The sequence below is a fragment of the Buceros rhinoceros genome, unplaced genomic scaffold (assembly GCF_000710305.1).
Source record: "Buceros rhinoceros silvestris isolate BGI_N320 unplaced genomic scaffold, ASM71030v1 scaffold29573, whole genome shotgun sequence".
NCBI classification, from domain to species: domain Eukaryota; kingdom Metazoa; phylum Chordata; class Aves; order Bucerotiformes; family Bucerotidae; genus Buceros; species Buceros rhinoceros.
In genome coordinates, this window is record NW_010404664.1 from 23,495 (window position 1) to 35,440 (window position 11,946).

At 39.8% G+C, this 11,946-nt stretch overlaps 1 protein-coding gene across 1 annotated transcript; it reads right to left on the minus strand.

Moving 5' to 3' along the window:
* Window positions 1–538: 538 nt before the first annotated feature.
* LOC104488664 (parvalbumin, thymic) lies at window positions 539–5,272 on the minus strand. The gene is made up of 5 exons (XM_010133470.1): window positions 5,199–5,272; window positions 3,416–3,483; window positions 2,487–2,619; window positions 2,122–2,231; window positions 539–827 (listed from the first exon to the last, which is right to left on the minus strand). Exons 2-5 carry the CDS (start codon window positions 3,474–3,476, stop codon window positions 802–804), a joined length of 330 nt encoding a protein of 109 aa, XP_010131772.1. The 5' UTR covers window positions 3,477–3,483; window positions 5,199–5,272; the 3' UTR covers window positions 539–801.
* Window positions 5,273–11,946: the final 6,674 nt, after the last annotated feature.

Sequence of the window (11,946 nt, forward strand, 5' to 3'; positions counted from 1 at the left end):
ATATTAAGAGATAAGAAGCAATGTGTTTGTGATTCGCAGAAAAACCTCCAGGCCTGGCCCATGTTGTCAGGGGACTGTGACTTGTGACAGCGTCACTTGGGATTAGACCCTTCTCCTCTATCTCACAGCTGCCTTAGATTTCATGAAGGATAAATCTTCTTAAGGGAGAGTTACATTTTAGGCCATAAACACTTTCTGACGATACATGCTGTAGCCTAGTACTTAATTTTGTAAAATTACCCACAGATGTATTCCATGCTTTGAACTATGTGTCAACTCCTCTTAATTTTTCTCTCATATTCTCTGGATTGGAACTTAATATAAATTATTTTTATCTATCTTGTTAGCATTGCTTTTTCTCAAGGATCAGAGAATTAAGCAGAAGTAAAACTCAATGAAATCACTACAATTAAACCTTGAAAGATGTCATTGTTTAAGATCATCAAAACTGTGAGGCAGGACGGGCAAGTATGAGGATGGAAAACTTAAACAAAATTTAAAAAGCAGCTTTCCCCCCCAAGTTGTTCTTTTAAAAGTTTTTTGTTTCTCCCATCTTCTAGCCACAATTCCAGTATTATGAGTGGCTGAAAATCACAAAGTGACTCTTTACAATGGAAATGTAGCATACCACATCTGCACACTGCAAGATTTCTCAGCAAGCCGGTGTGTGACCTTGATGTATGGGGAATTGTAGATGCCTGAAACAATAAAAAAATGTACAAACACATGCTGAGTGCGAAGAGCTTGTTGGACGAGGTAATTGGAAGAGTCAGTCCAAGGTTGCTTTTGGTCTAATGCTGTTTATGCCTTCACCAGAGACTGGAATTCTGTCAAGGAAGAAAATGAGAAAGGCAGAGAATAAAACTAGATGAAAGAGGGTTTTAACATCTTTAGAAAGGATAGATAAAAATGACTTAAACTCCTAGCCATGGAGAGCTCCTGAAGTTAGTATAACACTGCACAAGCTACTGCTAAACTGAGATTCTGGGGGCGTAACAGATTTTTCACTCCTTAAAAAGAGTAAGTGCAGAGAGGAGGAGTGCGTCTGTAAATTCGTATTTGTGGGAAATCCTGAGATAAAGGTAAACTGTCTTTAACCCATTACAAACTCTGATAATAGCCAAGGCAGCAGAGAGTGAATTAAGTCAAGCTGTAGGTATAATATGAGGGATTTTTTGGTTTTGTTAGTCCAAATAACAAATATCAGCGGTGATGTAATTTGAGAATGGGAGATTTGATGGTTAAGGGCTAAGATCTGCATAATATAATGCCCTATTTGGGGCTCATAAACAGAAGCTGCAAAAGCTGCTGCTAAAGCAAATTCCTCCAATAGTGTATCTCTCTCTCCTCCCAAACTCTGGCTAAGATTAGCACGTGTGTCTGTTAGTTATTGCCACCTGTCCTAGTTCAGCTGAGACAGCCCTGTGTTCAGTGACTTCATCTCTAATATATGATGCATAATGTCCTATTTTCCTTTGCTGCAATTCCTGAAAGAAATATCCTGGCCAGTTCACATCATCCCCGTGAGGTTTTCTTTAGGAATTTACTTTAGTTTCTCTTAGGACTGCCCCGTGAAATGTGCACTTACAGCTCATTCTCCAGCACAGAATTCTGTGCTGCATTGCAGCAGTTCTGCTGTGAAAAACAATACCACTCATATTTTACATTACTGCATTAACCACTCAGTAATACTGGCCAATGTTTGATAGTGGCAGATGAAGAAATAAGTATGTAGGTGGAAGTGTGCTTAAAAATGAAAGTGTCATATGGCCAGAAGTGCAGAGCGTCCACTGCCGCCATGGAAATTCAAAGAATGAATAGGTGCTCAGGACCGTTAAAAAATCTGGCACATCTGAGTCTGTGGATCAGAAATCCCAAACCCAAAGCTGTTACTATTGATTGGAGGAACAGGCCCTACGTTGGGCCTGAGTATGCTGTTGCTGCCACAGAGGGCAAATGGGAATAAAGCTATGAAAATAAAAGGGGGATTTGCTAGTGTAAAAATAGTTGCAGAAAGTACCAGGCCAAGTACCAGTCTATATTCTTCCTGCTGCTGTTGGATGCAGCCCTAAACACATGCATTTTAAAACACAAATTTTATGAAAATTCCAAAAGGCTTACCTTCCACTCCAATTTTGCCATCACCATCGGTGTCACCGGCAGCCAGAAAAGCCTTAGTCTCCGCAGAGGTGAGGGCTCTGGCACTCGAAGAGAAGTTCTTCAGTAACAGGCTGAAACAGAGGAGGGTAGAGTGCTGTGCTTGACTTTTATTCTCTGAAACCGTTTTTTTCTGGTTTTCTTAAACCCATGCCAAAAAACCCATAAGGCAATGCCTGCTCTTGTTATCTGAGGAAATCCACACAGATTCAGGGAAAGACAAGGAATTGGGTTTTATTTTTAAAATAACAGCAAGTTCCTTCCAGTACACCAAGCAAGTTCAGAGGTTTGCCCTGTCTAAAGCAGTGCAGCAGCTGAGCAGTACTTACTGAAGCTCGTCTTCTTCGATGAAACCACTCTTGTCCCGATCAAGGATTCCAAAAACTTTCTTTATCTCATCAGCATTTTTGCTGGATAAACCAATCATGGAGAAGAAAGACTTGTGGTTGAAGGAATTATCAGCTGGAAGAAACAGAAGTTGTTTAAATATTTTCCCTTGAAGCTCTTGAAGCTGCTATTACTGTATGTATTCCTTGGGAATATGTATGTCTTTTCTTAAGCATCAGCCTGCTCTTCTTTCTCTCCTTCCCCAGCGTAGCAAAAAAGAAGATACAGAGGATAATTTCCCTTTTTAATCACTGTGCCTGTGGTCATATATCCTGTCAGCGAGTTTGAAGTTTTCTGCTACAATGCACATTCTGCTAAATCAGGTTCTATGCAATGTGTCACATGCAGTTAATCATAAATATTTAGAGGGTGCTACAGAGCAACTCCTATAAGACTCACTTTATTTTCATTTAGTCCTTACTTTGGTTAAGAATTTGGTAGAAAAGTAATTCATGGTCAAACTAGCTCTTTGAGCATTTGGAAAATTGACTTGGTCTTACTGAGAACTCTTAAGAGAACCGAGACGGGTCATTGCTTCACAACGCTTGATTCGCAAGGGGTTTTTTTTGACTTTTTGAAGTAAAAGGCAAAATATTTAAATCTAAGTCTTTAACAGGTTTAAAAATTGTCGGAGTTTAAAGTTAAGGCAGCCCTAACTGAAATTGTGGCCTTTTAATTGCTGCTCTGTGTTTTGGGGAACATTACCCACCAAATAACCACTTGTGAGACTTTCTGAATTCAAGGGGCTGTACTGTAATGTAGCTAGAAAGAGATCTCACGGGGAAGGAATCTGAGGGGAAAATGATAGGCATGTCATCTGAAGACATAAAAATGATACGTATCTTCTGGCTGCGGAGAGACCATTCCTTACCCTGGCAGCTGGAGAGAGCAGATTCAATATCTTTAGCAGAAAGGATGTCAGTGATGGCCATTGTTGAACTGTAAAATAAATTAAATGTGAGCTACTTAGTCATTAAAATGACTTCTCTACCTCTTTCATGGCTCTATTAGAAGTTGCTGCTGTGACAGTATATGAGAGGGGAGACATTATTCATCTAATTGCAGCAGAGCGTGCTGGAACAGATGTCTGCAGCAGGTGCTTCCCCTTAAAGCCGGGTGATGAGGGAGGAATTCTGCATGCGGAGCGTGGGGCTTCGCAGAGCTCTGATGCCTGTGCTGCTCGAATCAGAGGTGTCTAGCACCACAAAACTTCATGACTTCTGCGTGGGTTTTCCTGGAGGTGGGTTATTACTTGATGAAAATTAGCATTTATTTACAGCATACGTACAAGATAAGGTTCAGTGTGTCCCCTAGAACGATATCTGGAATAAATGCAATTGGAATTTAAAAAAATCTATAATGGTATTATCAATACATGTAGCGATCTTCTGAAAGAATGAAAATATTAGTGTAAAATAAGTAATAATTTTACTAATTTCAAGGAAATTAAATCTGAAGAGTAGGTTCCTGCTCTGTTTAGTTGCAACAATAAATGTAACTACACTATAAATTCAGCTTGCTGGGCTGCTGCATCATTCAAAGACTACATTCTATCATAGCTTTATAAAAACGTTTTCCTAAGTACGTTGAGGGTTTTTTTAATTCCGTGTAGGTGACAATAAACCAGATTTTTATCCAGATTTTGGCATTTTGGTATATTGATGTGCTTAGAACAGAGGTATTGAGACTTAATATTTGTTCCTAGAAGAGTGGAGGAGGTGTTTTCTTCTGATACAGCAGCGCTTGACAAAAGAGACTCTGTCCCATTCAGCCACCAACAGCTGCAGCAGTTTGCCAAAGTAATATATCTCACTTAAGAAAGTCAGTTTTTTGCCATGGACATAGCTTGGATGCACTGACAGGTTACTGAACGGCACACACTGCTTACTGCAGACTGGTTCCAGCCTAAAACTCGTGACGGTACTGTAAACTAGTTTCACGTCAATGAAGGAAGGAGAGCTAAGGAATGGAGAAGTTATTCTTGAAAGCCACAAGAGAACAGAAATAACTTTTCATGATCCCTGACTGATCTTCAACAACATCATTCTTCCTGTCGGAGGTGGAAAGCAGCATTCATGAGGAAGAAACTTAGAGTATGTCTGCTGGTCTGACATCTACACTCAGGTTTAAACTGCCTAAAATATGAAATGGATGTCTCTGTACCTGCTGGTTTGCATCAGAGGAAAATGTCAGTCATTGCAGACCCTTTCCGAATGTCTCAGGAGGTGTGAGGAGGCAACGGGCCAAAGCCGTGCTGATTGCAATGGTACTTCTCCAGCTAAGGCAGATGGGTTACCTTTGTCTTGCTAGCAATTATTTTCTCCCAGTGGCTTCTTGTGCAAACTGCTTCCCCCTCTCAGCACTAGGGAAGATAATTTGGAGCTCTGCCATTCACCTAATTATCAATGCTGACAGGATGAAAAATGGGGAAGGGTTGAAGGAAAACCTAAAAATCGCGACATTTTTTACAAGGGGCATCGTTCCTGTCTTTCTCCATCCTGTGATCTAAATGCTAGTCTGTGTTCTCTTGTAAAGATAAGACATCCTGGAAGCGGATATAAGAACAGATAGTTTAATTGCACATGCGCTTTCCATTTAGGGAGCATTTTGCTTTTGTGTTTCTTTTCTGAAAGCAGAGGATCGAATCAGCTTACCTTTGTGGTCTTCTTGACTGGATAAGGAGGCAGTCTGGTTGGGAGGAAAGTACTTGCTGTGTGTCTCCAGCAGAGCTGAGCTTGCATATATATACTTTAAGTTGTATACCATATACAGATTTTAGATTTCAGCGTCACGAAGGGGGAATGGTGTCAAATGAACTTGCCTAACTAATCATCTTGCACTATTTTTATCTCAAGAGAATACATATGATATTTGCAAACGAAACAAGATAAGCGTCCAGATAGGTGAAAAGGACAGAGTCAAATTTCTTCTGATTTAAGCAGAAAATACCAACTTCTCTGTATGATGTAGGGCAGGAAAAACCCCACTATCTGATCTGCTTGATCTGAGGCATCAGGTGAAACGAAACACTGCTAACTTCTGAAGAGATGCCTTTAATGAGTGTTTAAACATGATAACTTGTTATCTTAACTGTAGACACTACATGGGATAGAGTTTAATCATTAGAGCACTAAACAAAAAAAATTTAGAATATGGTGTTCAAATATTGTTTGTGTAGCAAACCATTTAGGGAAAATATTAGTTGTGTTTTCTCCCAGAATGTTTGATCTGTTGTTTTGAAAAACAAAGCAAAACAAGACACACAGCATAGTTGTTGCTACAAGGAGGTAAAATAATATTATGTCAATCCATTGGAACAGTTGGTTGGGGGAGGGTATTTCGTCTGGTGTGTTTCCAGAGAAAATCTTACAGTTCTGCAAGGTTCTGACATCCTGTTTAGTTGCGTATGTATGAAGCAAAGTGGATGTGATTTACCCAGCTGTCTCTGAGACTCAAGCCCCTGAGCCCTACATGAAATATCTTTGCTTTCAGAACGGAGTAAAATCTCAATAGTGGCATCACTGAGTGGAACAGTATGTGAAGAGTGTCTTGGCAATTTTGTAGCCTACCTTCTGATCTCTTTTAGATAGGTGATTATTTTTTGTTATTTTTTGGCCAGCACTGATTTCAAGTGTTCCTTTGTGCTCATTAATGTTACTATTTTTTTAATAGCACAGAAACCATTTGATCATCTCCATTTTCTTTCATGAATGTTGTAGCGTAACTGTGTGAGGAGCCTGTCAGCTTGGATCTCACTTGTGGCTTGAGGCAGCAGAACAGTGAAAGACAAATCATACAGATTTCAGCACAACGTAGTGTCATTTCAGCACAAGATAGCCAGGGGAGAGGGCTGGCAAGGGATGACAGTGCAATTGGCATCACAGCTTGAGGTGGTGGCACAGTAAGAGATGACAGTGCAGACTGTCTTCATGTCAGAGAGAGTATCAAGGCATCTTTTAAACAAAGCATTTTTCCTCCAAGATGGAAGGCAAACCTAGCCAAGCACTGAAGCCAATCACTAATAAATCAGTGTGAGGCAGAAAAAGTGGCAAATGGTGGACCTACGAGACCGGAGTGCATCCCACATTGACAGCAGCTGAAGAAAAAAGCAACAAAAGACTATTGCAAAAGTTATGGTCTGTGGAGAGGGTGGTGTTTAACTTACTGCACATAAACATAAGAAAAATTATTGCCACTGAGTTTGGTTTTCCTTTTATGAATTCTGCATGTCTGTACTCCGTGAAGAAGTTTCAGGAGCAGATAATTGTTGTGCGGGGGAGAACCGTTGGCTAAGAATGGCTGTGCAAGATTTCAGCTTTCCCAGTTTTCTGAATGAGTTGTTGACCAGCTGACGCTGAAAAATTTCAAGAAGAATTTGATGGATAGATATTTAATACTGGCTCTTGTTGGCACTGGTGACATCTGGTAGAAGGGATACAGATATCACTTACCCTCTCAGACTCTTGTAAGAAATTACTTTTATTCTACATGGGAAAAAAATTCCTTTCCCTTGTGCACACACCACCCTTTTCTCCCCCTCCGATTCGGAAAATTGCCTACATAGTGCCAACAACTGATGTCAAGTAAGTAGGGCATCCAACATAAAAACTGATGGCATGATATGACCTAATGAAGCTAAGTTAAGAGGAAGGCCAAATTCTGCTGAAACTCTTGGACTGCAGGAGTCTAGATGGGAATTTGGTCTCTGGTGTCTGTTTCAGAGAATGCATTTGATTTTAGATGCAATGGCTTCTCATTTTGCCCAGAGCTAATTCCACATATGTTAACCCCTCGCCCCCACTCTTCCCTTTAAAAATAGCATCAATTGCTGTTATTTCCCTTAATGCCTGTGGACTGTTGCCATTAGTTTGAACTCTGTATGTGAATCACATAAGGATGCAGTCTTTAAAAGTGTACTTTACAGAAGGCTTCAACGAGATGATCCCTTTTGTCCTCCGAAATTTTAAGGACAAAGCATGAACATCAAATGTTTTATGGCTCTAGTCTGTTGAGTTGCGTCAGACTCCAGGAAATTTTGGAGTCACTTTTGCAGTGAGATTGGAGGCACTAGGGATCCAGAATATATGCACTGGCTGGCAGGATGAAATGCACAAGGATCATGTAACTCTATTTACAACCAGCCTCCAACAACCATTTTATTTTCAAGTGCTACATTAGAGATTGCAAAAACATCTGGCTGGTCAGGTGTGCTTTCTTAAATCAAATACTGTTAGTGACTTTCCAGCTGCCATCCAACTTGGCAGGGAGAGGAACTGGGGAGTATTAAAAAGCAAGGAGAGGATACCCCTTTCAGGCTGTGACATTACCACTAAAAGCAGTTTTCAACACTGAGACTTGAGCATTTCACTTTGCTCGAGTCTCATTGCCTTCTAGAGGACTCGGTAATCGAATGCTCCTCTCCTGTTGTTTTATTCTTCCGCTTTTTGATCTTAATTCTTCTGACACCTGAGGTTACCTCCCCAGGTTGAAAAGCTGTATTTTAGGTCATCATAAGTTCTGTGATTGTTCTGGAATAGATTCTTGTCGTTCTTCTCTGAGTGCTGACATGAATTGTGTGTGCAATGGAGTAACAGAAATTCACTGCACGGTTGTGAATGGCTACTTTAATTTACAGGAGTGTGATCTGCTGCCCTTGTATGTGCCTGAGATGCTTATGACAGGGATATCCATAGTCACGAGCCAAGGAATAGAAATCACCTTAGAGAAGGTGTTTAACCTATTGTTAAATGACATGTGAATAGTGAAAGTGGAATATTCATTTAGCTTGTAATTTGCTTTGGGAATAGATGAGATGAAAGAAATAGTATGAATGTAATTTAGTGTAATTGTATTAATGCATCATGCTCCTGTCATTTGAGGAACGTAACTCCTGGAGCGATCTGGAAATAGTTGTGAGTGGTTTTAGGTTTCTATTACTTAATCTAATATCTAGACACCTCGTAACTAGCCCCCAGGAAAATGCTGAAAAATACTAAACCAGTTGCTATGGGTTGAGGAAGCTGCACACGGGGAATATACCAAATAACAGCTGTTTTATTTTTGTAAACTTGAACGAATCACAAAATCTTAAGTAATTTATTTTTCACTAGCTATCATTCTAGTGTCAAGTGTCTTCAATCTCTGAGGTAGATTTTCAGAGCTTCTAAGAATTTACACTGCAACTTTCCAACTGCCCATTAAACTGCTAATTAAAATATTTCTTCAGTCATATTTTTCTTAGATGTGTAAAGCATAATTTTTAAGCCAATTGGATTGTTTACATAAATCAGACAATTTCTGGTTCTGTGCATCTGAAATTTGCAAGAGAGCGTTTCAATTCTGATTCCAGAATTTGAAAGGGATATGATCCAGATGTAAAATCTATGTGATTGCTCAAGATGTAGCTTGAGATTTTTGTTTCTGACTTCAAACTTTCCAGTTCATTCCCATTTCTGTTTCTTTCTGAAAATGTTCATCCATTGATTGAGAAATAACAAGGTTTTTTTCCCGAGGACATTGACATAGAATGATTTCTGAAAGGATAGATTCCTGGGTCTGTTAAATCTGGTACGACCATTCAGAAATGGACAAAATACTTGTACCTCCATCTGATTCTATCCATAGTTTAAAAATTGCATGCAGCAAGTGTCAGAAAGCCTATCGAATAAATAATTTTCCTACTTTTATTCTGAAGCAAAAAGCTTACTATTTTTGTAAGCCTCCTAGTAAAATTGCCAATAAAAAGGTATATGTGGGATGATCATGTTTTCTGAGTAGAAAATAAAATTAGTTCTGTCAAGGCAATCTTCTCTAGCTAAGTTGGAAGCGAAGATATATGCTGAAAACAGAACTATTCAATATTTGATCTACAATATTCTGTTCCTGAACTATGTTCTTCAACTACTGTCTGCTGACATCCTTCAAGAGGGAGCAGGAACTGTAACGTTAGTCTGGGTGTTTGCACTGCGCAGCCCAGTGCAGTCTTGTTCCATGTCTGTGGTTTATAAGCACTGTAAAAAATCATCAGCTGCAGCAAGGTAAGTCTGAAATTAGCTCAGATGTTTTTGAGCCTGTCTGTATATTCTTGTCTAGAATAAATGCTTTGTAGGCATGCATGTACTGATACTGCTGAAAAAAGCAGAGCCTTCCATCTTTCTGGCAGAGTTGCGTGTCAGGGTTATACGTATTTCAAGGACATATGGGTTTCAAAAAACCCAAGTGCTAACTGACATAAAAGTGGCTCCTAGAGATGTTTTTCCTGTGCACAAATCCCATAGCCAATCTGATTTATAGGTGCCCAGTGAAGTGTGACTTATCTCCCTGCTTCTCCGTTTGGTGAGATCAGGAAATGGTCAAAACTTGTAGCTCCAGTCCAGCCTGTGTGCTTGGGCTTCTTTTCTATGGGAACTAGAGCGTGGTAAGGGGCTGCTGGGTGTTTGGGTGTTGTCCAAATGTGGGGTTCATGTCTCCAGGGCACACACCCGGACTCAGGAACTTAGAAGCATTCCTTCACCCCTCATTAGACATTGCCATCAACACTGACAATAATGAGAATGAGGACTATAGAAAAGTAAGCTGAATTAATTTGGAAATTGGTACTAGAGACATAATGGCATTGGGTATGAAAGCATGAAGTCTTTACAGACAAGAATTCATTGGGCATTTGAGAGCTAAGCTTGGTTTAATCACATGGTCCATCAATAAAGTGATTCCGCTGTTCAAAGATTTAAAGGATCAGTGGGCTGAAAAGCCAGCAGTGGGCATTGTTCTTCCTATACAGTGCTGCGTTTGTGCTGTAGCTCCTGAGTAACACCAGTGTCCAGATAGTCCAGTGATTTCAAGCTTTAGAGTATAGAACACCGCAGACAGAAAATGTGAGTGCTTATTATTCATTTATGGACAAACACCTATTAGGAAATGGCTGCAGTCAGGTGTAAAGTAAATCGCTTCAAATCTGTTGCTCCAAATGAAAATATAATTTTTTTGTATTCTACTGGTAATTCACACAACAGTCTTTCCTTGAGTTGTAATGGGCTCCATCTGAGCTGAATTACAGCACTGACTGCACTTACTAAAAGGATACGTTTAACAAGGAACTCTGCTAATCTGGAAACTTCCAGAGGAAAGGGCTAGGTGAATCTCTAGGGCAGGAGGCCTGTCTCCTTCTCGAGGGAAATTCAAGGCTGTGACTGGTTAGCTGTTACAGCAGAAAATGTCCTTGAGCTGTTCAGAAATCCACCATGAGCTCTTTGCTCACACAAGAGGATGCCTGCCAGCGGTTAACGCGGAGATGCTTGACTGCATCTGTTATTCTCTGAGACAACTCGCAGAGTAGCATTATCATACATAGACAACAAATAGGTGAACAGAACTCTGGAGATTCTGTGATCAGCCTTATAATATTTGAAGGATTTTAATCATTACTTTATCTTTCCCATCTGGATATACTGTATAGCAACCTCCAGACTGGAAAATCCAGAAGGTGAAAGCAGAAGGTATCTTGCTGATTCCTGAATTCTCCATATTGGCTTGTCCTTTTCTGAGTAGAGGTGGATGGAAGCAGGTGTTAATCAGAATATACGCTTAAGTGCTTTGCTGAATTCTGCAAATGAATTTTATGACCTGCACAGTGCTGAGCTGGACTGTCCAAGCTGTAGTTCTGAGCAAAATTTGGCACTTAAAATTTTTGCTGGAATGTTAATTACTTCTGCACACGATGTGATGCTACTGGAATTTGATTATCATATGAAATGTGAAGCCTTTACTAAGCAATACTCCAGAGCTGTTAGAACACCGTGGTAAGGTAATTTCAGAATACCAAATCCCAGCTATTTCCTGAAAGTTACAGCTATATCAAACTTCGCTTAACAGCGATGTTGAAAAATGTGTGTTAATCAGTGCCGAAATCTTCCCCATCACATACCTTGTAATTGATGGTGTCATGAACAGCAGAGACAGTAATTTAAATAATGAATGCTTCTGGTTATGACGGATGGAATTTTTTGGCATAGGAATTAAAGTGTATTCATTATTAGATCTAGTGGAAGAATTCAAGTCATGCTTTGGAGGAAAGTACAAAGTTAGACATGGCTTAACATGCATGAATATTTGGGTAGCCAAGCATATTTTTCTACTAAATAATGTAGCTATTACAAAACAGATAGAGAAACATCCATTGAATAATGTTTGAGAGTTGTTCTAAGTCTTGTTGAAGTTGGTATTTAAGACCACCACTCTTAAATTAAAATATAAGCAGTTTATCTTTTATGGATGCAGACAGCTGAAATGATCCACTTAAGCTTTGTCAATCTGTTCCATTTTGATGGAGCTAGTCTAGGGAGCTTTCTGATGAGCAGCATCTCTGATGGATCCGAGGGAGAGTGACTTCCTACACAGGGATGA